At 54.0% G+C, this 26,261-nt stretch overlaps 7 protein-coding genes across 7 annotated transcripts; 4 read left to right on the forward strand and 3 right to left on the reverse strand.

Moving 5' to 3' along the window:
- The first annotated feature begins 34 nt into the window (after window positions 1-34).
- On the forward strand, window positions 35-2,810 carry HER10_EVM0006791 (COG4 transporter). The gene is made up of 2 exons (XM_035476367.1): window positions 35-1,357; window positions 1,411-2,810. Exons 1-2 carry the CDS (start codon window positions 122-124, stop codon window positions 2,626-2,628), a joined length of 2,454 nt encoding a protein of 817 aa, XP_035335040.1. The 5' UTR covers window positions 35-121; the 3' UTR covers window positions 2,629-2,810.
- A 4,477-nt stretch (window positions 2,811-7,287) lies between these two features.
- Window positions 7,288-11,949, forward strand: HER10_EVM0004026 (uncharacterized protein). Its single transcript, XM_035473686.1, has one exon. It carries the CDS (start codon window positions 7,607-7,609, stop codon window positions 11,315-11,317), a length of 3,711 nt encoding a protein of 1,236 aa, XP_035334846.1. The 5' UTR covers window positions 7,288-7,606; the 3' UTR covers window positions 11,318-11,949.
- Window positions 11,950-12,387: 438 nt separating this feature from the next.
- Window positions 12,388-13,689, forward strand: HER10_EVM0004920 (uncharacterized protein). Its single transcript, XM_035474547.1, has 2 exons — window positions 12,388-13,286; window positions 13,356-13,689. Exons 1-2 carry the CDS (start codon window positions 12,735-12,737, stop codon window positions 13,542-13,544), a joined length of 741 nt encoding a protein of 246 aa, XP_035334909.1. The 5' UTR covers window positions 12,388-12,734; the 3' UTR covers window positions 13,545-13,689.
- A 28-nt stretch (window positions 13,690-13,717) lies between these two features.
- HER10_EVM0006983 (U3 small nucleolar RNA-associated protein) lies at window positions 13,718-15,585 on the reverse strand (the record flags this gene model as incomplete). Its single annotated transcript, XM_035476551.1, has 2 exons — window positions 13,718-15,178; window positions 15,259-15,585. 2 exons carry the CDS (start codon window positions 15,583-15,585, stop codon window positions 13,718-13,720), a joined length of 1,788 nt encoding a protein of 595 aa, XP_035335058.1.
- A 663-nt stretch (window positions 15,586-16,248) lies between these two features.
- On the reverse strand, window positions 16,249-16,859 carry HER10_EVM0011742 (uncharacterized protein; the record flags this gene model as incomplete). Its single annotated transcript, XM_035481165.1, has 2 exons — window positions 16,249-16,700; window positions 16,736-16,859. The coding sequence occupies 2 exons, from the start codon at window positions 16,857-16,859 to the stop codon at window positions 16,249-16,251; spliced, it is 576 nt and encodes a 191-aa protein (XP_035335397.1).
- Window positions 16,860-17,752: 893 nt separating this feature from the next.
- On the forward strand, window positions 17,753-20,631 carry HER10_EVM0011533 (uncharacterized protein). The gene is made up of 4 exons (XM_035480962.1): window positions 17,753-18,414; window positions 18,510-19,177; window positions 19,242-19,535; window positions 19,589-20,631. Exons 1-4 carry the CDS (start codon window positions 18,007-18,009, stop codon window positions 20,562-20,564), a joined length of 2,346 nt encoding a protein of 781 aa, XP_035335382.1. The 5' UTR covers window positions 17,753-18,006; the 3' UTR covers window positions 20,565-20,631.
- A 1,452-nt stretch (window positions 20,632-22,083) lies between these two features.
- On the reverse strand, window positions 22,084-25,932 carry HER10_EVM0011924 (arsenite resistance protein Ars2). Its single transcript, XM_035483166.1, has 3 exons — window positions 25,012-25,932; window positions 22,900-24,890; window positions 22,084-22,848 (listed from the first exon to the last, which is right to left on the reverse strand). The coding sequence occupies exons 1-3, from the start codon at window positions 25,133-25,135 to the stop codon at window positions 22,324-22,326; spliced, it is 2,640 nt and encodes an 879-aa protein (XP_035335411.1). The 5' UTR covers window positions 25,136-25,932; the 3' UTR covers window positions 22,084-22,323.
- Between the last annotated feature and the right edge of the window lie 329 nt (window positions 25,933-26,261).

Below are 26,261 nucleotides of genomic sequence, written 5' to 3' on the forward strand. Positions count from 1 at the left end.
ACCTTGCACTTCGGGCCAGCTAACACCTTGACCTGGACCTCAACCCTCACGGCACAGACAACACCCCCTACCTCTGCTGGCAGGCCAAGGTAGCTATGCACCCGCCAGCTAGCTCGCGCCAATGTCGACACTCACGAATGGCGTTTCCTCCCATCGCGCGGACAGCGACAATGCCGCCGACGGCGCACACAACAGCGCTGCGGCCCGACCCAGCAGCAGCAGCATCTACGCAGCATCGAGCGTCGCCGAGGTGCGCGCTGCCCTCGAAGCTCTTCACGCCCGCGAATCGACGATTACGAGCCGTCTCGACGCACTCCTCGGCTCCCAGGCCGATCTCGCCCGTGAATTAGGACGACTGGACCTGCTGCGCGCGGGGCTCGGTAGTCAGGTCATTGCTGCCCGGTCCGTTGGCAATGACATGCTCTCAACGGCCGCGGACACGGCGGGGCGGCTGAGCAATAAGGTGAAGGAGCTGGACTTGGAGAAGAGCCGGGTCGAGGATACACTCGAGGTTGTGAAGCAGGTCGTCGAGCTCAAGGCTTGTGTCCAGGGCGTCGTGGGCAGCATGGGTGCCCCGCAGGACTGGGAGGCGGCCGCGGCGTACCTTGCGCGGGCGGCGCAGGTGCCGGAAGATATCACCAAGGGAAAGTTTGCGTCGTCGATTGTCCCGTCCGTCGAGGTTCCCGACCCCCCGTGGGTGACGCTCGAGAACGCCAAGGAGAGTCTATGCGGGCTGTTCCTCAGGGAGTTCGAGAAGGCGACCAAGGAGGGAGACGGTGCCAAAGTGACGAGGTTCTTCAAGCTCTTCCCGCTCATTGGAAGAGGAGACGTTGGTCTGGACGTCTACGGGCGGTATGTCTGCCAGGGCGTCGCCGGTACGGCAAGATCGGTGTTGAAGGAGAGTCCCGGTGTCCAGGCGAGGAAAGAAGGCTTCTTCTTTGCGAATGCTCTCACCAGATTATTCGACCATATTGCACGCATTGTGGAAGGTCACGGAGGTCTTGTGGAGCTGCATTATGGCTCTGGAAAGATGGTTCGTGTCATTGAGCGTTTGCAGCAGGAGGCCGATGTACAAGGAGGTATTGTCCTCGACTCGTGGAGCGATGAGCGAGACGTGGATAGGCGGCTGAAGGACGTCAAGAGCTACCCCTTTTCTTTCTTGGTGCAGAGCTTCCTCCCTCAACAGAGAGGCGGAACACCGCGAGTCAACTCGCCTGCCATTGGCGCCGGCGCGAACCCGCGAGCTAGTGAGGATGAGGGCGTCAACATGAAGGAGGTCGACGGCCTTCTCAGTGAGATCGCAATCATGCTCGGCCGGTGGTCTCTATACTCCAAGTTCCTAGCAGGAAAGACTCGCGTAAGTTGATTGCCTCCCTTCTACTACAAACACGTTACTTACGACTCCTTCAGGACCCATCTGCACCCGACGACGCTCCTCTGTCCGTGCCGGAAGTTGTCGTCAAGTCCAACCTCAGGAAGAAGGTTTCGGACAAGCTTACATCCCCTTATAACATCATGATGACTTTCTTCTTCCGAAGATCGGTCGAAAAGGCGTTCCAACTGGACGAGTCGCCAGCGAGCAGCCTGTCCCTCAGTATGAACAAGCACATTGACACAAACCAAGCATTCATCATCTCCGCGGTTGACGACGTCATGTACGTCGTCAGTGCCGTTATCCAAAAGTCAATATCGACATCTCAAAGAGACGTCATCTCATCCGTCATTCCCACCATCGGTCGCGTCCTCGGCTCAGACTTTGTCGGCATGATTCAACGAAAGATGCGAGACGAGTCCTACCCCAAACCAATTGTGCAAGGAGGGTTCCCGCCAGAAGACAGGATCATCCAGTTCATCGTCCTCATCAACAGTCTCGATACTGCCAATGAGTACCTTGGACGAATCATTACGACCAACGTCGGAAGCACAAACGATCCGCCAAAGGCAAATGGCGATGCTCATGAGCCATCACTTAGAGACACATTCCCTTTCGACAAGGACGTTGCTTTCGTGGCTTCTGCTCTCAACACACTGCAAAGCTCCTTCACTACGAAGACCACCGAGCTTCTCAACGAGGGGCTCCAGGTTCTCTTCAAGCAGGTCGTCCAACCACGCCTCCGACCTGTGCTCAGCGACACCTTCCGCGATGTAGACTACTCTCTGACCGAAGAGGAGCTGGCCGAGTTCGCTCAGCAGAACGACGAGGACGAAGAGGAGATGCTGGACCAGGTATCCCGTCGTTTCGAGCACGGCTGGGACCAGCTGATGAAGCCTGTGGCGCGCCTCATGACGCCTCATACTTTTACAACGCTCCACGACCTGACGGCGCGGTACCTCTCCCGTGTGCTCGAACGCAGAGTCTGGGACGCCCGGGCGAACGCCTATGGCGTCATCCGCATGGAGCGAGACTTCTCTAGCATCGTCAGCACCGTGTCCAAGGGCAACTACGGCGTCAGGGAGCTGTTTGCGAGGGTCTCGCAGATCTTGATGGTGGCCAACATGGAAGAGGAGGAGTGGGAGGAGATTTCTGCTCAGCCCGATGACGGAGAAGAGGATGGAATGATTTGGGTTCTGACTGAAGAAGAGAGGCGGCGGGCGAGGCATCTTACGTCCAGGGAGCGTAGAGGATGAGGTTCCATCTCGAGAGAGGGAACAGACTTGCTGCAAAGAGATGATGGGCGGGTTTGGAATACAGAAAAGCTGATGAGAAATGACCTCTTTTTCACTCTAGCAAAGCGGCATTTCACGATCAAGATGTTTGCTTGGGGGTGGGTATCCAAGATACAAAGAATATTATCGAGACTGTTACAAGCACTTGCGCTATCTACCTTACCTAGTGATCAGCTTGATTTAATGGTGAACAACACGGGTCGAAGGCGTATCGAATCATGGCCGCACCTGCCATCGAATGTGACAGCTCGGTGCTCTTTCCTAATAACTCGACATTTTTGCCTCATCACGTAATCCTGCCTCCTTCGTAGTAGGACCCTACCCGGCCTGTACCTTCCCACACGAGAGGCTTCCATCCCGATCAATACTCTACTCTGGGTGAGAGAAATCTTGTCTCCGTCATCACTACCTTCCACCTGCCATCCTCAAGTTGCCACATCTTCCATGTCACAGCGCCCCCTGACCACACTATCAAAAAGCGTAGAGATGGTGGCGATATCGAAACTACGATCGAATGTCCCAAGCAGTTGGTTTGCATGCCATGCGATGTCCTTGAACGAAATCCTGTCGTCATCTCTCGGTTGGCGCCTATTGATTGCGTTGACATCCATGATAAGGCTAACATGATGACGGGACTCATCAGTCTTGAACACTTGACCTGTAGGGTTCATCGATGTCTTCTTCTTCGCGTTTCCATCCTTGAAGGGGTTAGGTTGGATCAAGAAAGCTACTCCAGCTCTGACAGTCGGGCTGATCTGGAGTAGCTGCGGGATGAACATATTCACGGCCATATCGCGAAGTCTTTCCCCGAGGTGTAAGTACAGATTACCACGGCTATTTGAAACACATCCGAGCTAATCGAACCTGGGCAGCTCATAGCTTGTTTTTCCACAGGTTTCATATGGGCACTGTCTATCCAGTATGAGCATGCATCGTTCACATATTCGCGAACCAGTTGTAAGAGCAAGACAAATGGCCATAGAGGACAAAGATTCTAGTATATAAGATCGACTACAGCTAAGCTTTTAGGTAAGGTACTGTGAAGGTAAGTATGTCAAAAATATCCGCCAATTATCCCTGGTTGATAATCTTCACCCAGGGCGAGACTGATTGTGCCGTTCCGGAGATCAGATTTCGGCGATGTGACCTAAGAGGCAATTCAAAAGAGCTCCATCTTCGAATACTAAAGATGGTATCGCGCTGGCGTGTGACTAAGAAGTGTCCTTGAGGAATACGCCTGCGAGGCAAACCCGCATCTTCGACAGATACAGATTTATGGTGTACTCTGCAATCGCTCTGGTACATTGCGAGCCGTCAAATTGCCCCTGCATTCACTCCTTATAGCCAAGTTTTCACCTCCGAAGAACGAAACGTCGAACGTCTTAACAACTACACTGGTGGGAAGAACCGAAACGAGCAAGACTTCCGGACGAGCAAATCTTGTGGGAAAGAAATCAAAAGCAGTCCCAGGTATGTCGAGCCCTCGTCGAGTTGATCTGTGGACACATCTCTATCACCTCTGACTGTAAGCCGGATCCTTTCGACTCTGTCACAACATAACATCTATGAGTGAACGAGCAGGACGGGCGGCACTGACTTCGTTTAGGTATCTCGTCGCTAAGTGCTAGTCACATTCCCGACCCCTCATAACTAACAGCCTGACATCGCCTTGCAGCGCGCTCGCGGTAGCAGCAGAAAGCATTGCTTGAGGTCCAACCACCAAACTTTGAAGTCTATGCAGAGAGCCGATATCATGTATAAATGAATTCTCCCTTTCTTGTCCACAGCTTTGCTATCACCATCTCTCACGCAACATAGAAGATGGCCACGGGCTCAATCTCAACTCTCCATTCTCAGGACTAATCAAGTGAGTTTAGTCGTTGGGAGAATGCTTGGCACACTGACAGGGTCCAAGTTCCGGCGTTTCAAGGGTCACCCGCGTAGAGACGGTTCGAAACTAGCCATCGATGACGACCTCCGCTCACCTGAAGACACTGAAGGTTCGGCAGCGTGGAACCGTTTGCGGGCCGCGACAAGAGTACTCTGCGATTGGTGGCGACCAACGACGGCGCGTCGTCGACTACCCCAGGATGGCGGTCGAATCACTTCAGCATCCTGAACAACTTCGAGCTCGGACCCAGGCTTCGATGCATCATCTGCTGCTCGATCGAGACGAACTCTTCTGTGCGTCGGCGGAGTCTCGAAGCTGCCCACGACTTCGGACGGACCACCATCCGTCCAATTCACCCGAGTCAGAGAACCTACACTAGCATCTGGCAGATCGCAGCATGGTTCCAGAGGGCATTTTTTGCAGTAGAGACGCCGAGGGGACCGAAAAAGCAGAATGGTGGGACCCTGAGACTTTGCATTGCACCATGTCTGGATGCATTCCATGACGCCCATTATGTGCCAAGATGGCCCGACGACGTATACCAACCATACATCTAAACGAGATGTATTCGTAAAGAGGTGCTGAGACAGGCGGCTGCCACATGCCTCTTCGGCAGCGGGAATGCCGGCCTGAACAAAGACCCTCGGTCTCGGAGCGGTAAGGAGCCGGTAACGGCAGACTCTAGAGACGGACGGCGAGCGGAAAAGGCGCGTGGCTGGCGCCATGACGCCAAATTTCACGCGCAGAAGGACTCGGACCTGCAAGCGACGAGTATTTTTTCTCTTTCTCGATTCTTTGAGTGGTCGCAGGAGAGTATCCACGGTTTCCACTATGAGTGGATTGTCCCATCAGAGTGGGCAAGATGCAAGACCACGACATCGACATGGTGTTAGTAGGTGGGTTTTGGACATGGATTCTGGTCGACCCTTGACATTCTGGGGTCCTTTTCGGGTTCTTGAATATGCGGAGCTCCTACTTATGTAATGCGGGACGTTGACTGGGCGCAGAGATCGATGCGATGTAGACCTTCCTTTTGACAGTCATGCAACAGTAACCATTGGCTGGGAGGCATAGTATTACGGGGGTCAACTCCAAGCGTTGCCGTCTGGTAGAAAAAGGTTCAATCCCTTTGGGTTTCTGAATCACCTTCGGCACATGTCTCGAGCGGACGGCTGAGTCTAGCAGCGGTCAAGAACGGGCGCCCGGGTCCGACTGTCGTCATGCAAACCAGCCCGGGTCGAGTTAGTCGTTTTGGAGACATTCACGATCCCAAGCTCCTCCAATCTCGAACGGTAAACCGGGGGCCGGAGGAGGAGGAGCAGCAGCTGGCGCCAGAAGTGACTCCAGGGAGCCCGCCCCTCTCCGATCTGTGCCGTAATTCTCCTCTCCCACGCTTCACCCTTGGCCCGGCATCTGGCAGCTTGGTTTGGACGGAGATCATGCCAGGATCTGGTGACGGATTCGGGTTCCTTCAGACGCCTTAGCGAGAGTTTCCGACGCCCAGGTTCAGCCCATGGCGCCCAGCCCGGAGCATCCAGCCTTCTGCAGACTGCGTGTGTGCTGTACGACAGTTTGCCAGGCCCGCATCCCCCGAGTCGGGTCTGCCCAATTGCCTGATATCTGAATCCTTGGATTATTACGGACACGCGAGCGCTGAGTCGTCGATGGGCCTGCTGAGTCGCTGACGCCGACGACCACTTGCAGAAATCGCAGCCATAAGGGGTACGGAATCCGCTCAATCCCCACCTGCTTTCGCTTGACCCTTGTGTTTATGTCAAGCGCGAACTCCATTTCAATGCGTTGGATGAGGCAGGAGACTACGGAGTAATATGCACATGCCAGCCTCAGAAACAGGACAGGACAGCGCAATTCAAGGCACAGCATGCAGCGAAGAGGAGCAGCAGTGAGGAGTCCACAACCAAGCGGCATATTTCGGGCGACTAAACAGCCTCTTCCATTATTTGGAAGCTGCTTGCTTGCGCCGCTGCTGACTCATTTTGGGCGTCGCTGAGTTTGCGACGTTGTGTTTCGCGCGGGTTCGCTGAATCTGGCATCCAAGGAAACGAAAAGAGCGGATATGGCTGGTGGATTTGAGATGTTGTTGTCTTGTTGTGTTGTCTTGCCGCCATTCGCTACGACGCTACAACAATGCAGCCGCCCGTGGGAAATCACCATGGCAATCCGACCGAGCCTTGAGTGAATTTCACTTGTTGCTTTCTTCTCCGGCAATGCGGGTACGGGTAGCATTGACAATCACCTCGCCGGCGCCCACTTCGGTCACCAGCCAATATGGATAGATTCCTTCTGTGGTTTCTCTGCCTCCCGCTCCCACTGTCTCAGTCTCGCTGTCAGCTCATCAGCCATGATCAATCAGCCTTATCGTACGGATACTCCAGAAACAAACACGGCCACACCACCACCTTGAACTGGTAGACCAAGTTGGGAAAGGCATCCGGAGCAGCGGACTACCTAAAGAGTAATTCGAGGTTGTCCTGCAAAGAAAAGCTTCCTGCGCAGAGGCTCCTCCGGTTGGCTAGGCTTCCCCTGTAATAAGCTACGCTGGGCGTATCATGCCATGGGTCGCCCAACCTCTCGCATCGGCGCGTCAGAACCGCACCACAATCGTAGCCATAACATCTCATACATATCCCTCGCGTGACCCGCCCGCGCGGTTGGTGCTGCCCTTTTGTTTGGTGCTTCTGGCTTTCTTGCTTCTGCAGCGCCTACGCTTCCTTCTCCTACCCGTTTTCGTCACTTTTCTTGGTTCCTCTTTCTTTGGTCCCAAGCAACCTTTCCTCTCTGGGTGCTACCGTCCTTTTTATGGACTTGTTGATGGAGACTGCCTGCATTAGGGCCAGCCAGTGCTACCTTACTTTGTCTCTTCCCCGTCGAAACCGCTTTTTTAAAACCCCCGTTGTCCCTCCCCCGGACACCATCTGACGGGTTCGGTTTGAGTCTGGTGGGAACTGAGATTCAAACTCCCTTTTTTCAACACTACCAACCGAATGGCCATTGGCGCTACTCTCGCCTTCACAACTCTAGACGGACATGGCCGAGTCTGAACTCGTCCGTCCTTCAACGTCGCATTCCGGCGCCTCGGGCTTTCAGAGGAGGTTCCTTCTTTCAAGCCCGGGGCGGCCTCGAACCGCAACTGGTCTCAACGACCCCAAATTCAACACCCCCTCGCCTGCTGGGGGCTTGGCTGTCCGAGTCTGCATCAAGTTTCAGCCGTCTTTGGATCTTACCTATGAGAGACAATACCAATCATCGTACGGATTCGAACCAACCGATCAACTATGTCAAGCACTTATACGTCGCTTAACCCACTGCTCTCATGAGCTCCTCACCCGCAGAGATTCAACCGCCCTTGAGCGGACTATCCCACAGATTGGGGAAGGGAAGCCGCTCCGATTTGAGTTAACCTATCAGATCTACCGTGGAGGCCCGGAACCATGGGCAACGAAAACGTTCAGTTCGTACCAGAAGTACCCCATGGATAAGCCGTCTGCCATGGAGATTGCTCGTTCGACAGACCGCATCATCGGCTCCTTTATGAAGCTTCACGACAAGACTTTCAGATGGACGCAAGGGAGGACACGTGAGCGATCCTCAAGCGAGCTGGAAATTCTCAAGCCTCTGAGCAACCCGGTCTCCCTCCTTCACGTCCCCCAATCGCGGTTTATTGATGCTACCCAAGATTGGGAATTCGTCCCCGGCTACGAGATCACTCTATCCTTCCGGAGTCGATGCAAGTCACGCAGACAAAGAGAATGGCAACGTACCATCACGCTGAAGAGCAAGCAGAGCTCCCCGCTAACCTTGTCCCATGGAGAAGATATGGCATGGGTTTTGTCAACAGCGATGCAACGTGCCTTGGATGCTAGGAAGATGGCGTTTGATAGGCATCACCGCCAGTCTCGTGACAGATTTGACTTCCTGGATGAGTCCCATCACTCTGAACAAAATGCCGTTCACGTCGGATTCCAAATACGGAATCAACTTGGACTGGATCACAGGCACCTGCGCCGCGAGCTTGATAGCAACTTGCTCCTCTTCGAACACCCCGAAGGCCTCGACTGCGACCAGTTCTTGAACCAGCTTCAACATGCCTTCGAAGCGGTGCGGGATGATACTGACAAAGAATTGAATGAGATGGACGACCTCAGAGTCACAGTCTATGAGCTGTCCGGGCGCGGCTGGAAAACCGAAAAGCCATTTGCTGTCTGCCTCGACTCAACTGCCTGCTATTCTCGGAGAACGGTCAAAGCCATCTTGGACAGAGTGCAGACCGGCGTTGCGGATATCCTCGGAGGCAACGATATAAGTATCACTCTAATGGTTCACAAGCGTGGCCACCTGGTTTTGGACAAGACCCTCGTGGCCCGTTCGCCGTACTACGCGACGGGACAGCGCCAAGACGAAGATCCTGAGACTGTGAAGGAGAACTTCCTGTCGAAACTCAAGAGCCGAATCCAGTCCGACATTGCTTTGGTGGTGAAAGACACGTGCGCTCTCTACGACTCTCAACCACAGAACATTCGCGTTGTCGAGCGGCCAGTTCCTGCAGCGAATGACCCTGCAGAGATGGAAGCTTTACCATCTAGTAGCCCGCTCCCGATCCCGACGCCTAATGGGGCCGTGCCGGACTCTTTCGATGGCAGCTTCACTCAGTCGTCCGAACCTTCGATCCTCGAAGATGAAACGCTTCAGAATAGCAGTGGGGTTGAAACGATGGCCGGAAGCGTCAATGACACCGTGGGGCCCTCGCAACAGCCTGAAACTCCAGCCAAAGCAATCGCTTTTAGAGATCAGCTCGACTGCAGCCGAAGCAGTCTGTCCTTCTCGATGACTGAAGACGGCGAAACTACATATCCATCTTCGTCGTCTACTCCAAGCCTTACCGATGATAACATTGGCACGCCCCACGATAGCCTCTTGATCACGCCGACCTTTATGCGAACGCTTTCGGGAACCCCTCAACAATTTGACGCAGATCCGAACATTGCTGGTTCAGAAAACTCCGATAGCGACCTTGTCGACGATTCACTAGTAGGGCCGCCGACACCGACGATGCAGCGCTTCAACGGGCCACGACAGTTCAGCCTGCTGGGCAAAGGCAGTCGGTCTGTTTCCAGACAATCTCTGGTATCAACCGACTCTGGTTCCGAACAGCGGTCACTGACCGACTCGGAACCGTCGCCTTCACCAGAATTAGAGGATGTGATTGTTCAAGTAGAAGAAGTTGCTGAGTCGGAGCCCAAGCTCCAGTCTGCTGCCGTCTGTTTGCCGGTATCGCCTGCCGCGAAGGTCGACGAGCCATCTGAAGAGCCCGCTCTAGAAGGTTGGCTCGAATACTGCTGCGAACCAGTCGATGCCGACGAACAGTCGGTTACACCGGAGTCGGAAGCATTGCTTGAAGCTGAAGTACAAAAGGTCGAAGAGTCGATAAGCCAACAGCCAGTGATCGTCATTTCTCCAGACGTACCACGAGCTAGGCCTTCTACCCCTCCCCGATCCTTCGAAGGTTTCTTAGAGTACTCTATTGAAACCATCGTCGAAGAGGACGAGGACGACTCTGATGCCGAGTTCCATGACGCAGACTCCACGTCTGCCTTCGCCATCATGTCCAGCCCTTCAAGCTTTGCAACGGCGACGGAGACTGGGCTGAACTCTCCCGTCAACTTCGACAATGGGCCACTCTCACCCCTTATTCTTGATTCTGCGACGGCGTCACCTAATCGGGTCGATTCAGCTTCGCCTTCCCTCGATCTCGAGAAGGGAGCTTTGCCACCTGCTGTTGAGGTGATGGAGTCAGGTTCTCTATTTGAGGATGTGCCATCCGCTCTGGCTTCGACTATCCAAGTCGATTCTTGTACGTCTTCCACTGACACGATCGAACCTACCACCGCCCCGCACATTCCCGAGGCAATCGAGCCCTTGCTACCCAAAGCAACTGAGGATTCTCCTCCCGAAGTTGCCGAGGACCCTTCTATTTCTGAAACACACGAGCCCGCTGTTCCCGACGTTCCTCCTGCCCCCGAAGCCATTGAGCTGTCCGCGGTTCCCCTGGAACCTGTCGAGCCGACTCTTGATTCCTCCGAGCAGATTCACAGAGATTCACAACCTCCAGTCCTGACCGAGGCCCAGTTCGTCTCGGATGAAGCTCCTCGCACGCCGACATCGGACTCGGCGCCCTCGTTCAGCGACAAAGAGGAAACTCGTGAACCATCTACCCCGCCGTTGATGACTGAAACTGAGGATTCGGACTACTCAGAACCTTCAGAGCCTACCGTACCATTCCCCGAATTCTCCGGCGATGCGACCGTTCACGACGAAACCCTGTCTCTCTCGCATTGGTCGCCGCAGAGAAGATCATACCACTTTGACGACTCGAGCGATAGCTACTTCGGTCACATGCGCAAGATGTCAATTCCTCGGCCATTGTTTGCCCGTCCTAGCTCGAGTTACGCATCCTTCGGCGGATCATTCGGTCACAAGCGTCAGTTTTCATCACCGACTGCGGGGTTCTTCGGCCTCCAGGAACCGCGTCGTCTCGACATTGGTCTTCGTGGTGCTTTGGTCGGTATCAGAGCCCTCCAGAGTCAGGGGAAGTTGGAACGACGGCCATCGCAAGTATTGTTGACGCTCGAGAACGATAGGGGCATGGTCCTTGTGCCTGGCAATAGTCGACGCAACAGCGAGAGCAGGGGAATCGGGGGTGCAGGAGTTTTGGGGCTGGGCAACGCTTTTGCGTTTTGAACGGGTTGCCGGGATTGACAAAAGGATATACGTCACAGGAGGATTCTAAAAAATATGATGATATGATGACCTGGGGGAATTGGACGGCGGCACGGAGGCTAGGTCCAGCGGCCACCCGGGCAGAAATCCGGTCGTTGGCATGAATTGGCGTTTGGGGTCTTTTGTTTTGATACAGCGGGTTTCAACGCAGGCGCGCAAGCGATGCATGGCGGGCTGTTTTGCCTGATCAAAAGCGAAGTCTACGTCGCTATTACTAGAATTAGGCATTTAAAAGCACGAAATCTAGAAACCGGTATGAACTACTGATTCTATGTGCTCGCTTGTAACAGATCTGGTATATATGCGTACTCTGTGACAATGCTCTGATTCAGGTCAACCTTGTTATCAAGACTTCTGTGTAACTTGAGCCGTTTGTCTCCTGAAAGTTGAGTTTACCACCCTTGAGCGCTCGCCCGCCATACCGTCACTCACCAACAGTTGGAAATGCAATGGGGCAAAACTCGAGGCTGGTGGCAAGGGTAGATAAACGAACAAACTTGCATGGGATCTAAACCTCGAGTGCCTTGCCTCGAGCACCTTGAACGGTTATCTCGGAGTCCATAACCACGGGGTCTCCAGGTTTATTTCTAAATGATAGTGTTTCAGAGCAGTGCTGCAATAGTGTGATCGTATCATACACAATTTTGTGGAATTTATTTTCTTACTCTTTCTTTACCCCTTTGCAGGCAAAGAGGCGCAGACGGTTATCTCGGGGAACTGTTTGTCTCTTCCGAGGCTGCTCTAAACTTGGCATGTTTATCAATTTGTCTTGCATGAGATACATCGAGCGCCTTACTGGACGATTCAAACTGGCTCGGCTCTGCATGGCCACGCTGTATGGGCAATCCCATCCGCCATGGTCCTCGATCAGTACTTGAACATCTCTTAACGCACGGGTTGATATGATTCCTCTGCTCGTCTTCTTTGCCTTGCACTGGATCTGGTTTGAGTTTGCTGTAATTAAATGTGACCGGGACCAAGGTTTGTGCTACGACCAGAGACAATCTCATGCTGCGCCGTTCAGGGTAGGTTCTAAAGTTGAGACGCAATATTTCATGGCTCTGAATATTCTCCTGAATACACGAGGGGGAAAATAAACGTCTGCTTCTCAATCGAGTGAGTCTTCGTTTCTCACTTCACCTTTTTCTCCCACCCTTTGCAATCGCCATCCTTCCGCGGCGGGTTGGTGCGACCATATCCCCCCCCTCATTCAACCAACGCCTCTTAACCCGGTCAAACGGAGCGCCCGCATGAAACCGCATTCGGTCACATCGGCATCGGCTCATGCATCATTCTCATACTCTTTTGAGTTGAGGAACATCTCACCTCTCATCCGCTATTCACTTCTCTCCTTCAGTCATTTTCCTTCACACCGACAATGACTCGCAGAACCAAGAGCGCCGCCCGCAAGGCCCGGGAGAAGGCCGCAGCTGAGGAAGGAGGCGCCAAGCTGCAGAACGTGGAGAAGATGATGGGCGAGCTCACCATCAAAAAGGAGGAGGGTGATGAGGGTGAGAAGAATGGCAACAATGGAGGAGAAGGTGGCGCCGATCTTCACGACATTGAGGAGATGATGATCCAGTTGAACATCAAGAGGGAGGAGGATGCCGACGGCGGCAGCAGAAACCACGACGGTCATGATCAGAAGGGCGATGATGCGATCTTGGATTGTGTTGAGCTGAAGGAGGCGTTGGATGACCTCCAGAACCCCAAGATTGTCGATCCCAAGGAGGAGAAGAAGGCGAACGGCGAGAACAGCGCGCCAAGGATGAACAGGAAGTTGACCGAGAAGGAGCAGGCGAAGGTTCAGACGAACCTCGTCGCGCGCTGGAAGGAGTACTTTGGCAAGAGAGAGCTGGCCGACTGGCAGCGTCTCTGCGGTGATCTGGGTCTGGAAGCGGACTTGCCGACCAAGACCCAATGCCGAAAGGTGAGTTACCCTTAGATCCTACTGTGTGATATATCGGCGGCTGACAATGTGAATTCCGTATGAATAAAGGCCCTGAAGACGGTCCACGTCAGCATCAAGCAGTTCCTCAGTGTCGAGAACCGACCCGGCGAGGTCGAGTTCTTCAAGAATCCCTCCCAGCTTGGACGGTATTGCCGGAAGAACCGCATGTTCATGTCCAGCAAGGAGCTTCCCAAGGGCGATCCGCTCCGCTCCCTACGGCGCAAGATGAGATTTTGATGCTGGGAGGTTCTAATGCTGAAATGAGAGATGAGTGAAAGGGCGACATGGCGAGAGCACAGAGGACAGCCCGTTTTTGATGCAGGAAGATGGAATTAAGACAGGCCCTCACGCCAGATGATAAACCTCAATACACAAACATGCCAACCGAATTTTCTTTTGGGTTACCCTTCTTAACTCCTAATCTCCCACATTCTAATCTTGCCCGTATCATTACCAACCGCAAGGAGCTCGCTGCTCCGCCCAAACGCAACGCTCGTGATTCTGCCCAGGGGCGTCTGTTCCGTGGGCCAGTTCCTGTAGACGGTGCAGCTGGGGAGATGAACCAGGCGCAGCGCGTCCTTGGACTCTGTGCTGCCGAATGCCATCAGCTGGCCGTCGGGGGAGAAGGTCAACACCGTGATGGGCGTGACGAGCTGCTCAAACGTGCGCGTCGGCTCGGGACGCTGCTCGATATCGACCTCGCCGGCCTTGGACGACGTCTTGACGAGCGTGTGGCGGTCGTAAATGTTGGTGATACCACTGCTGGAGCCGACGGCGACCCACCTGTCGTCGCCGAGGAGTTCAGGCCCCTGGTGGCCACCCAGCGCGATGACGATGCCGCCTACGCAGCCGTCATCGTGCCATACGGCCAGGAACCGCTTCTCGGCCACGCTATACTCGCCGACGGAGCCATCCCTGCCGAGGATCGACATGCCCTCGCCGTTGCTCCACCACACAAAATCGGCGATGCCGTGCCGGCTGTCCAGCCGGGCGGCGGCGATCCACTGCCTCGACTCGGTGCTGATGATGTTGATGATGCCGCCACCCTTGCGCGTCGACGCCACGAGACCCATGTACCGCCCGCAGGGGCTGAGCTTGAAGCGCTCCATGGTCTTGTGCTCGAGCCTGTGGCCCTGGATCTGCGACGTCTTTTGCACGTTGCCCGTCTGCAGGTCCCAGCTGTGGAAGAACTTGCGCCGGCCGGCGAAGAAGATTTGGTCGCCCGACGGGTAGAGGAACTCTGCGCGGCGGACGTCGACGCCCTTGGCCTGCACCGAGGTGAGCATCGGGTTCGGCGTCGGGTGCGCCGTCGGGTTGAGGTGGTGCAGGTAAAGCACGGAGGAGACGCTCGAGGAGAGGAGGACGGGGTATCGCGGGTGGAAGGAGAGGTTGTTGACGGCTGCCTTGTGGGTGTCGGGGATCTCGCGCGTGCGCTGGATGTCAATGACCTCGGGCCGGAGGCGGGCTTTGCCGCCGTTGGCGGCGCCTTTGCCGGCGAGGCGGTGGACGTCGCGCATGAACTTCTCGAGGGGCGCCGCGGAGAGGTCTGTATCGCTGCCTTCTTCGTCGGAGCTGATGGAGGAGTCGGAGGCGGCGGCCGAGGAGCGTCTTCTCCTCTTTGCGGGCCTTCCCTCGGACGACGGCTCTTGCGCCCACTTTGGCAGCGGGTTGAGGCGGACAAACTGCTGTCTCAGTCTTCTGCTGTACTCTGCGCCGCTGACCATGTCCTCGGCCTCGGTGATGCGCAGCTTTCGTAACCTCGTCGCCGCCGCCAAGGAAACGGTCAATCGCTCGTCATCGCTGTCCTCCCACGCGGGCGCATTCTCGTCAACGGCCGCTGCCTCTTGCTTGCCGCTCGCCTTTGCGCCGCCCTTTACCGCGGGGACTCCGGTGTATTCTCGTCAACGGCCGCTGCCTCTTGCTTGCCGCTCGCCTTTGCGCCGCCCTTTACCGCGGGGACTCCGGTGTCGAGGAAGAAGAGATCGTGGTCGGCGACTTCCTCTAGTGTGGGCTCGTCGTCCGGCTTGGTGAGCTGGAGGTTCTTTTCTCTCTCGAGTCGTTCGATATCGCCGAGCACATCGTTGCGGAAGAGCTGTTCGCGGAAATCGGCCTTGCCTCCCAGCACCAGCTTCTCGAGCTCCTCTTCATCGGAATCCTTTTCGTCGAACACGGGCTTCGGTTTGCGTTGGCGGGGGACTTCCTCCTCGAGTTCTGACTCCTCGGAGGAGGTGGCCTCTTCCTCCTCGGAGAATTGCTCAAACGGTTGTTCTTTTGCCATTGTCGCCGGTCGGTGGTGATTTTCTTGTCTCGTTTGGTAGTGGGCGCACCAGCGAATCGAGGTGGGAATGGACGGGCGACTTGCAGAGGACGTCCAGATTTTTTTTAATGGAGCTTTCAGCCTTGCATGTGAATGGAGGATTTAATTGGTGGAGCTCCAGGCGCTAGCAAACAGATCAACCAATGGCATCTGAGTGATGATAAGGCTCGATTGCGGGGCATCTAGAACCCCTCCAAACGAGACTCAGACTGGCAAGTGGGTGACAAGACAAAATGCTAGTCAATATTGACTGTGACGCCTACTTGCCTACTTATTATTTCTGACTTTCTAATCCTGTCATCTTTATCATTTAAATTTCTTCTATCCCCATAGCTCTTATTAACTTTGTCGTTCTTATCATCTCTATTGTTCTTACTATTTTTATTTTCTAATTATTCATTAGAGAATACTCTCAAGAGAAAGAATAAAAAGTTAGGTGCCGGAATACTATAGAGCGGTGAACGATCATGTTGCCCACTTGGCTAGCAGTTTTTATCTTGAGAAGTCATTTTGTTTCTTGTCTTTAAGCTAATTCTCTGCCTCTTGTGCCAGCTTTCTCTTCTTTACGCGCCTCGCCTTCTTATTCTCGTTCCTAGCCGCTCTATCCTCCTCGCGCTTACGCTTCTAAGCCGTAAAGCCTTCGTCAATGTCGAGGAAGACTTTCTCCAAAACCGTGATATCCTCTACTTCCGCCTCGTCCTTCTCCTCGTTCTCTTCTACAAACGAGTCCACCGAGCTTGCATCTAGCATATCAACGGATCCATCCTCGTCATCACTGACCTCCATCAACAAGACTTGGTTGTCATCGTCGTCTTGCTCACGCGCCAAAAGGGCTATGTTTTGGCCGCCAAGCTGGTTCTGAGCGTCGGCCAGTTCCTCTGCCGTATAATCTTCCCCTGACGCAAGACTTGACAAACTATTGCCGTCATCAGTCATGGCCTCTGTGCTCCGGTCGTCCTCTTTGTCATCGCCATCGTCATCGTAATCGTCATCGTCCTCTTCATGGTGCTCGCCTTTATCGCTAGAGGTGCCGTTGTCGGTGTCTTCTTTATAATCGACCCTCGGAAGGGTAGCTTCTACCAAAGCACGATGAAGCCATCAGACTCCATACCAAGGTGCCTATCGATGATTGAACAGAGGTCGATAACGTGGCTGAGGCAGCCGTACTCTTTTCCATCGCCTTTGTTGACCGGGCCCGTGATAAACCCACAGTCGACAGTGTCTGTATGCGCCATTATAGGATGATTGTTGTGTTCATGTAGTAATGGTGTATATACTGAGCTGGGTTCGTGGCAGTTTTATCCCGCGAAGCAGAAAGCTATGGGAAGGCAAAGGGGTTTCGTGCCTCATCCTATTCCACAATTCAATGATAGGATAGTGTCTTGTAATAGTATATGACTTGCTGTGACCTCTATAATGACGAAGACAAAGACGCCGTCGAGAAGGTCTTTTTTCTTAATTTAACAGAAATAAAAGATCGGTATTCCTAAGTATAACTCTAGCTCTGTTCTTATTGCTATTGTTATTACTGAGACTATTATTATCCTTCACTTCCTGTTTATTCCATTGATAATATATCTCAAGAAGCCGAGAAAGGAGATTATAAAAGAGGCAATGAGAGAGGCAATGAGAGAGGCAATGAGAGAGGTAGGTAGTAACGATAAGAAGGGATTAAGGTATATGTCAGCCAGTATACTATTTTGCCAAGCCTAGGGCTTTGTCTGTTCTTGCGCTAAGAGATGGGTCATTCATATACCCTCAGCGGGTCTCACCCGTCAACCAACTATCACTGAATGAAAACATTTTCACATCCCCGATAGTCTAGTGGTGATGATATCTGCTTGTCATTGAAATATCAACGGATTCGCAGGGGACCGGGGTTCAATTCCCCGTCGAGGAGTATTCTTTTGCCCAGGCTCATTATTTTATGAGTTTTCGTGAAGAAAGGGTGGTGTTTGTGAAGTTTTTGTCATGGTGGTGAGTCGTGAGAGTAAGTATCGTGGGATCGCGAAACTCACCTGCGCTAAGCCACAGGTAGCGTGGCGCGGTGGGGTTCCAGTCTGGACCTTCCTTGTAAGTAAGGTAAGCACCACTGTATTTCGGAGGGCGTGCACCTCGGCTCTGGGTACTTGGCAGGGCGTCTTCTCATATCGCCGTATTCCGCTACTCTTAGAAGCTAGACGTTCATCTTATATGTTGAGCACCCAGCGAGCCCAAATGAGTCTTGTTTAGCTCTCAGTAGCATTCTCAAACTTTTGTATCTTCAAACGACAAGCTTTGGCGGCTAGTCTCGTTATCCAAAGAGCAAAACATTGATCAGATCATCCACATCAAGACAACCAAGCAACCAGGGGCACGGCACATCGCCGTCGTCTATCAAACATGATTGTCCCACGCTCATCTTGCCACTTGGCGAGACACGCTCTCTCGCAGCTGCAGCTCTCACGCCAAACTGTTGGGGCCAACGCAGTACGTCGTTACATGAGCGCCGCCGCATACCAATCAGGCGGACTCAAGAATCTCCTGCGTGTTTCTGAAGAGGTTGCCGATGCCGTTGCCACAAATAAGCCGGTTGTGGCTTTGGAGTCTACAATCTACACACACGGTGCGCTGGGCAACGATCTCGGTCTGGAAGACATCGTCCGTCAGGGTGGCGGTGTTCCTGCTGTGTGTGGTATCCTGAATGGCGAACCTATCGTTGGAATGACGGAAGCTGAGGTTGCCTTCATGGTGGATTCTGGCACAGCGGGCAAGGTGTCGAGGAGAGATGTTGCACACCTCGTTGGACTGGTAAGTCACTAGATAGCATTGCGCTATCATTCATGTTGGTCCATTTACAGACGTCTTCTGCACAAGTCCCATACCTCGGTTCTAACACATCCCAGGGAATCACTGGAAAGAAGGTCCATGGCGGCACCACCATTGCCGGGACCATGCTGCTCTCAAGACTCGCCGGCATCCGCGTCTTCGGCACCGGCGGCCTAGGCGGCGTTCACCGCGGCGGCGAGAACTCCCTCGACGTCTCCGCAGACCTCACGGAGCTCGGCCGCACGCGCGTGGCCGTCGTGAGCTCAGGCTGCAAGGGTTTCCTCGACATCCCGCGCACGCTCGAGTTCCTCGAGACGCACGGCGCCTTCGTCGCGACTTTCGCCGACGGCCGAACCGGCAACGTCGACTTCCCCGCCTTTTGGGCCCGCGAGAGCGGCACAAAGAGCCCCGCGGTCGTCCAGACCGAGCGCGAGGCCGCCGCGATGATCTTGGCGCAGGAGAGCCTGGGCATCGAGTCCGGCATGCTCTTCGCCAACCCGATCCCCGAGGAGTACGGCATCCCCCGCGCGGAGATGGACGCCGTCATCGAGACGGCCGTCACGGAGGCCATTGAGAAGGGCTTCACGGGCGCCAAGAACACGCCCTACGTCCTCGGCAGGATCAGGCAGCTGACGGAGGAGCGGAGCACGCTGGCCAACAAGGCGTTGGTGAGGTCCAACGTGGCGCGGGCTACCAAGATCTCGGTGGAGCTCTCGAAACTGCTGAACGAGGGAGTTTCGAAATCGTAAGTTTTCGGATTTCGTTGTATATAGCTCAGCCGGGGGCTCGGACTCTGACTGCGTAGATAGTTCTTCGAGCACACATATTTCTGGTTATGACATTTCCCCTAAAGCTACCGTCAAAGTGGAAGAACCCAAGTCCAGCAAGGCCGATGTTCTTGTGGCGGGCTCCGTGGCGATTGACCTGAGCTGCGACTATCATCCCCTTGGTGACAAGAAGGAGGTCGCGCCCCATATGCAAACCTCGAACCCTGCTTGTATCAACCAGTCCATCGGCGGCGTCGGTCACAACGTCGCTCTGGCAGCTCACAGAGTAAGCAAAGACACGACGGTACGCCTGTGTAGCTTGATTGGTGACGATGTGTAAGCTCACTCCCCCTTTATATCTACAATTCCACACCTAACAAAGTGAAAAGCGCCGGCGCAACCGTCCTATCCTCTCTCAAAGCTTCAGGCCTCGAGACAACCTACATCCGCCAGCTCACCTCCGAGTATCACGTCGCGAACCGCACGGCGCAGTACGTCGCCGTCAACGATGCCGAAAAGAACCTCGTCATGGCCATGGCCGACATGGGCATCTTTGCCAACCACTCCTTCCCAGACTACTGGAAGTCCGCCGTCGCCGGCGCCAAGCCGGCATGGCTCGTCGTCGACGGCAACTGGAGCCCCAAGGACGTCCGGGCGTGGATCGACGCCGGCCGCGAGCAAGGGTGCAAGGTCGCCTTTGAGCCCGTCTCCACGGCCAAGTCCATTGGTCTCTTCCCCAAGGAGCACCCGCACCTCGGCGTCTTTCCCAGCCCCGGCATCGACATTGCGTCGCCCAACAACTTTGAGCTCAACGCCATGTATAGCGCCGCCAAGGAGAATGGCTTCTTTGATACGCCCGAATGGTTCGAGGTCATTGACGCCTTCAACATGCGCGGTGCGCGGGACCGCTTCGTGGCTCTTACGTCCAAGGAGATGACTGACGCGGGCATCCCCGTGCAGACGGTTCACCTCCTGCCGTACATCCCTACCCTAGTCACAAAGCTGGGGTCCAAGGGTGTTCTCCTGACTACGATCCTGGGCAAGAATGATCCCAGACTCAAGGACAGAAACGAGGAGAGGTGGCTGCTTACGAGAGGATACGTTGATCATCCCACCGTCGGCGGCGTCTACATGCGCCTGTTCCCGCCTGCTGAGAAGGTCGCTCTCGACGAGATTGTGTCTGTCAATGGTGTTGGGGATACGTTCTTGGGAGTTCTGATTGCTGGCCTGTCAAAGGGGGGCAAGGTGGAGGACTTGATCGATGTCGCGCAGAAGGCGGCAGTCATGACGCTCAAGAGCCACGAGAGCGTGAGCCCAGACTTGGAAAGGTTGGATGGGGCCCTGAAGGCTTCTGTGAGGAGTTGAGAGCATCATGAAGTTACCCATGTAGGTTAGAAAAGTTCGCGGCGTTCAGTGAGACTTGACTTCGGACCTGCTTCATGAATGCCTTATGTGTTGCGTGCTCTTGTGATGATAGGTCGTCAGAGGCCGACTTGACTATCGAACAGCTGGGTTGTAGGAGTCGAACCATTTGCCTGAGAAACACCAGCGTCCCGGTTTGTTCATACGAATCAACCACTCAGCTGGATGGCCTCGGCGGCTTCGAAACGAGGGGTGCTCCATCCTTTAAATCTGTAATCTATATTACCTTTACTGCGCTCGTCTCGTAGTCTTGTAAGTCAGGAGTCGAGGGTAAAATCGGAACACAAGGTTGGCGGGATGAGCTACTGATTAGAGAAGCTATAAAGGCCCCTGATACATTGCTGCTAAGAACGCTCGCCTCAAGCACATAGTTCTCGGGGTTTGGGTCTGGTCGAACTGCATATGAGAGCGGTGCTGCTGCCTTCATATCGACGTGCTTTCTTAGTGATATTCATTCTTTATGTTAAACACATTCTCTCATCGCACCAATCATCCTCCAGACAGTCAGCTCGCTTCGCCCCACGTATTCGGATTCAAATACGTTCACCAGCGTGAAGCGAGAGGCGAAACTGGCTACACGTGACTATAATTTTCAGTTTTCAGCTATGGAAAACAAAGAAGTCATGGTTCTTATACCAGCCTAAGGAAGTGACGGTGCTGTTACCAAGTAGATATGAAGACAGTATTTCTTACTATAGCTAAACACTAGATCTTATGTTGAGGGAAGAATCCTACAACGAGTTCTAGCTACTGAGGGTGAAAGCTCATCTCCACTCTTTAGCTTGCAGACAAGTACCTAGCAGCAAACATGGTTGTCAAAGTCGGCAGCGTTCATTGTCCCGGTATCAAACAGGTAGACAGACACGAACAGTAAGAACGAGACACCAGGTCTCATGTGAAGAATCGAGATTCAGTTCAAGTCTTCACCTAATGAGAGAAGAGCCGTGATCCGGCTATGAGACTCAAGAAAGCGTCATATCGGAACGGCATTGTTTCAGCTGGTCGCATTGATATCCAACCGTGGAAGTGAAGTAATCTGTGAAAGAGAGTGATGACAACACGGCGTCTAGATCTCTTGACTATCCAGACCTATATGAGAATTGCCCTGCACAGTCTCACAGCAACAGATATCCAGTGCTAGCAAAGTTGAGTAAGTCTCAAGCTATTGCTGCGCCCGAAGCAGATGGCGAAACTACATCCTCAAATACCAAGCCCTCATTGAAAGGGGCTTTTGTCAATCAGAGGCAACAAGACATCGCCAGCAACAAGTAAAAGGAGATGAAGAATAGCCTTGGTTGTGGAGATAAGTTGTGCGTAGACTCTTTACTATACTTCTGCTTATCAGCATAGACGGCACAATCTATCACAAAGGACACGAGAGGGCATTTGAATCAGCATTGCTCGGTATAGGGGATAGTGACAAGACTTTGTTTGTCCGATGATCCAAGTCAAATGATTAAAAGCCGTTTTCATTCGCGATCCCAACCTAACCCCGAAGTTTTTGTTATTTTACAAAGTACAACTTGATGTGCCCGATGATTATGCAATGCCCATGTTGTAAGAAGCATGCCCCCGGTAGAGCGTCATTCTCGGCGCCCGTGACGATTCGCACGAGTCAAAAATTTCTCAAAAACACCCAATGGTTCTATCCCTCCTTGACCACTGTTTTGCGACGTTCCAAGCGATGGGAGTAGTTCTTGTCCTAATAATTCAGCTCTCCGCCGCCGCCGCCAGCGACATGGTCGAGATCCTCGTAGCTCTTGAGACTACGTCCCTGAGTGGCCTCCCGTGGGCCGACAGCCGCTCCACCGCCGGCAGCACCGTCTCCCCACTTGCCAGCGCCACCACGGCCTCCTCCCCTCATACCACCGTCCCAACGGGGATTCGGGCGTCGGTCATAGGGACCGCTTCGGTAGTTTCCACGGCTACCACTCATACCTCCGCGGCGAATGGGGCCAGAGCCTCCGCGGTCATCGCCGCCAGCGTTCCAGCCGGACTGCATACTGGGATGTCCGCCACCGACGAACGGCGGGAACCCGCCGGGTGGCATGGGGAATCCAGGGATGGGCATCATGCCATTCATAGTGAAGTTCTGCAGGTTGAATCCACGAGGGGTTCCAGTTGCAGAAGAGCCATTAGCCGGAGGGAAGTGACCGTTGGAATTAGCATCAGTCCTTGATGGAGCAATGTGAGATGGGTCCATGACATAGGCATTGATAAGGTGGAACTGTAGAATTGATTAGCAGCTGACGTAAAGTAGCTGGGGAAGGTGACTTGCCTCTTGCTCAATGGTCTCGAGCCATTCGTTGTGGCGCTTCTCGACGTGCTTGCGCCAGAAATGCTCTTCCTTGAACAACTTGGCACACTCGGGAACCTTGCATCTCCATTTGTGCTCGTCCTCCTGCTTGACGTATTTCAGCAGCTCGTCACTGACGGCATCCTCAACGGGGCGGCCTCCAAGCTTGCGCAGGTCTGCCGTTTCGGGTTCAAGAATTTGCATAATCTTGTCCTCGAAGGTCTTGACCCAGTTGTAGGCACGAAGCAGCTGTTGTTCTGCCTTGCCGGTAGTACCGCGGAACTTCTTGTCCTCAGTCGCTTCGCCTTCCTCCTCGATCTCGCTGCGCTTCTTGCCAGGGAATGGCTCCCCATTGGCACTAGCGCGCGCAACGGCCTTGGCGGAAGTGCTAAGGGTGGTCCTTGGGCGACGCAGGTGACCACCGGGGCACTTGCGAGTGAGCTCGTGGATTGAATCGCTCTCAAAGACACAGAAGAAGCAGAAGTTATAGACGCGTCTGAGATACTCAATCATGAGATCCAGCTGCTTCTTCTTGACCAAGAGGTCTTCGTCGTCAACGTCGTCCTCCTCGACAGCACCCTCGTCCTCGTCATCATCAATGGCACCATCCTCTCCGTCTTCCATGCCGTCATCGACGTCGAGATCACGCTCCTTCTTGGCTTTCTTCTTGGGTGCAGTGACTGCGGGCTGAAGGCGGCCGCCGTTCTTAAGATCGTCGACACGTTCCTCAATCTTCAAGACGGCGTTGAAGTCAGAGCCGAAGTCTTCCTCAAACTTGTTGACGAGTCGCTGAACCAGGCCCAAGTCCTTCTCAACTCGCTCGGGTGCAGAGAAGAGATCCCAGAGAGCCTTCTTTCTAGGGTGACTGGGAGGATTGTGCACACCGACGTGGCAGACGAAATCGCCCCTGACTTCGTCCTTGACAGTCTTGCCGTTGACAGCGTCGAGGGCCTTCTCAGCAGTCGATACGACTGCAGGCGACTTCAAAGGCATATCGCCATCCTCATCCTTGGGGTCGACACGGTCAACAACTGCAGGGGCAACTTCTGATGAAGGGTGAAGCATAACCCAACCAATACGATGATACCGCTTGCTGGGGTTGGGATCTGACAGAGAAAGCCACTTGAAGCCGCCCTCTTCTTCGCCGAGATGCTCCTTGCAAAAAGTCTCGAGGTTTTGTCTGCTGACATGGGGCGCAATGGTCTTGATGAGAAGGGTGGGCTGGTACAGGTTCTCGTCTCTGATGTCACCGCCATTGGCTGGCACAAGGTCTCCCACGCCCAGGATCTCGTTGGCGGCGGTTGCTTCACCTTCCTCCTTCTCTACGAGGCCTCCAAGGCCATTAGTCTCGCTCTTGGGAATTCCCTCCAGGGAGAACTCGTCAAAGGTTCCGGACTCGAGATCTTGCTCCCATTGGCTGTAAGCGCCACGGCGGAATTCATTAAGCTGGGCTCTGAAACCGTCACGAATTTCAGGGACGTATCGCTCGCGGAACCACTGCTCCTTCTTGTGCTCGCCAACGAAAGTGCGAGCCATCTTTGCTTGAAGTTCTTCCTTGTAGGCGTCATACGCGACCTGAATCTTGGCCTTCTCCTTTTCGCGCTCTTCTTGGGCTTCACGTGTGCCTCGGGCACGTTCTGGTTCACGGCGACGACCAGTGCGTTGGCGTTCCTTCTCCTCCTTGATCTTTTCATTCATCCTCCACCATTCGCCAAAGTATGAGAAGCCGACTTGGTATGGGAGCTTGACGGGATCCGCAAGGGGGTTGACGGTCATCGGCGCAGAGGCGCTGCTGTCCTGTCCAGGGACGTAGCGATCAATGTTGGCTGGCGGTGACTGGATTCTCCTCTCCCGGCGATCATCGCGATCTCTGCCACCAGCGTAGTCGTCGCGACCGCGACCCCTTGGCTCATATCGATCGATAGCAGTTGGGGATCGTGAACGCCGTCTGTCACGGTGCTGACGTTCATGGCCTGAAAGATTTGTAAGTGATTGACCAGTGTATCCTTGCAAGTACAAAGCTCAGTATCGTGGGAGAGGCCTCGACAAGGAACAACCGGAGCCATTGGATGGGATTAACAGAGATCTACGCACCAGGCGATCTACCACGGTAGAATGTGTCAGCTCGCTCTTCCTTGACTCGCGTGTCGTCGCGACTGCTCCACGTCCTGTCGCCCGGCGAGCGCGCGGAGTCTCGGTGTGAAGAGTAGGAGTCCATCGTGGATATGTCACGCTGAGTCTAGTGGGTGGGACGGTGAACGGCGTCTTTGTTGAGTTCAATTGACCTCTTCAGCCAGATTAAGTATCGCGTCGGCGTCGGGTAGCTGCGTGGTTGCTGCTCATATGATTTCGTTTCGCTTGCTCGATCGAAGGAAGGAAGAAGGAGGAAGCCTGTTGATTGGCAACATGATTGCGGTTAGAGAAATCATTCTGCAGGCGGGATACGGGACGGCTTCTGAGGGAAACGAAAGAAGAGATAGAGAAAGAATTGAGAATTCGGGACGGAAGTAGCAGTAAAAAGTGGTGCAGCTGCCAGAGGGCAAAGATGAGTTGAAAACCGACTCGTCAATCTAACGATGACGGTGCAAACGGAAGAAGAAGAAAGACGGTATGCCAAAATGAGGCCTGCTGAGAATGATTGACAAACGAGGATGGTTGAACAGGCAGTTGGGCGGGAGTAAGAATGGATGGTCTGGGAGAGGGTAGACAGGAATAATGGGGATTGAATTGAGGTGATGGATGGACAATAGGTTGCGGATGAGTAAAGATAATGCAGAAAGAAAGGGAAGAACGAACTATTCCGATGGCGAGGGCGTATGCCTCAACGATAAGACGCGTGATGTTGTCGTGATCCAAAAGATGGAGGGTTTTGGGATGCACGAAGGAGAGATTGAAGATGGGAAGGCTGACCCGATTCCGTACTCAAAGGGCGACGAGACGATGGGAGCGAGACACGAACAAAGGGTCGGCTGGAGAGGTCCACCTTGAGCGAAACGGGCTTAGTGTTTCTTTCGGAGGATCTTCGGCAGCGTCGGCACTCTTAACTGCATACATCTTCGTTTTCGCATATGTGCTTGCCAGATACGAGTCGTTGACTGATCTGCACCTTTTCTATAAAGGGAGTACCTTATGATGGAGAAGATGCTACAGTCAATCAAGTCCAAAAAAAAGTCTTTTTGAATTGAATATGCCTTCTCTACACAATGCGCTCCGGGTACTGGCAAGCGCAGTAGTCAGTGCCTTCCTCAAGAGCTGCAAATGCCGTCGCAGCTGCCCCCAGCCGTGACAGGCGGGTCAATGTCCAGTGGAATTCAATTGCTGGAGAGCTGCAGAACAACGGCGGC

Source organism: Colletotrichum scovillei, assembly GCF_011075155.1.
Source record: "Colletotrichum scovillei strain TJNH1 chromosome Unknown Contig00004, whole genome shotgun sequence".
In the NCBI taxonomy this organism is placed as follows: domain Eukaryota; kingdom Fungi; phylum Ascomycota; class Sordariomycetes; order Glomerellales; family Glomerellaceae; genus Colletotrichum; species Colletotrichum scovillei.

Coding starts and splice junctions, on each gene's coding strand:
- HER10_EVM0006791 (XM_035476367.1), top strand. CDS start 122: ATGTCGACACTCACGAATGGCGTTTCCTCCCATCGCGCGGACAGCGAC. Junction 1,358..1,410: donor TCCTAGCAGGAAAGACTCGC/GTAAGTTGATTG, acceptor CGACTCCTTCAG/GACCCATCTGCACCCGACGA.
- HER10_EVM0004026 (XM_035473686.1), top strand. CDS start 7,607: ATGGCCGAGTCTGAACTCGTCCGTCCTTCAACGTCGCATTCCGGCGCC.
- HER10_EVM0004920 (XM_035474547.1), top strand. CDS start 12,735: ATGACTCGCAGAACCAAGAGCGCCGCCCGCAAGGCCCGGGAGAAGGCC. Junction 13,287..13,355: donor CCAAGACCCAATGCCGAAAG/GTGAGTTACCCT, acceptor GTATGAATAAAG/GCCCTGAAGACGGTCCACGT.
- HER10_EVM0011533 (XM_035480962.1), top strand. CDS start 18,007: ATGATTGTCCCACGCTCATCTTGCCACTTGGCGAGACACGCTCTCTCG. Junction 19,178..19,241: donor AACGAGGGAGTTTCGAAATC/GTAAGTTTTCGG, acceptor CTGCGTAGATAG/TTCTTCGAGCACACATATTT. Junction 19,536..19,588: donor AGCTTGATTGGTGACGATGT/GTAAGCTCACTC, acceptor CAAAGTGAAAAG/CGCCGGCGCAACCGTCCTAT.
- HER10_EVM0011924 (XM_035483166.1), bottom strand. CDS start 25,135: ATGGACTCCTACTCTTCACACCGAGACTCCGCGCGCTCGCCGGGCGAC. Junction 24,891..25,011: donor CTACCGTGGTAGATCGCCTG/GTGCGTAGATCT, acceptor CAAATCTTTCAG/GCCATGAACGTCAGCACCGT. Junction 22,849..22,899: donor TCGAGACCATTGAGCAAGAG/GCAAGTCACCTT, acceptor TCAATTCTACAG/TTCCACCTTATCAATGCCTA.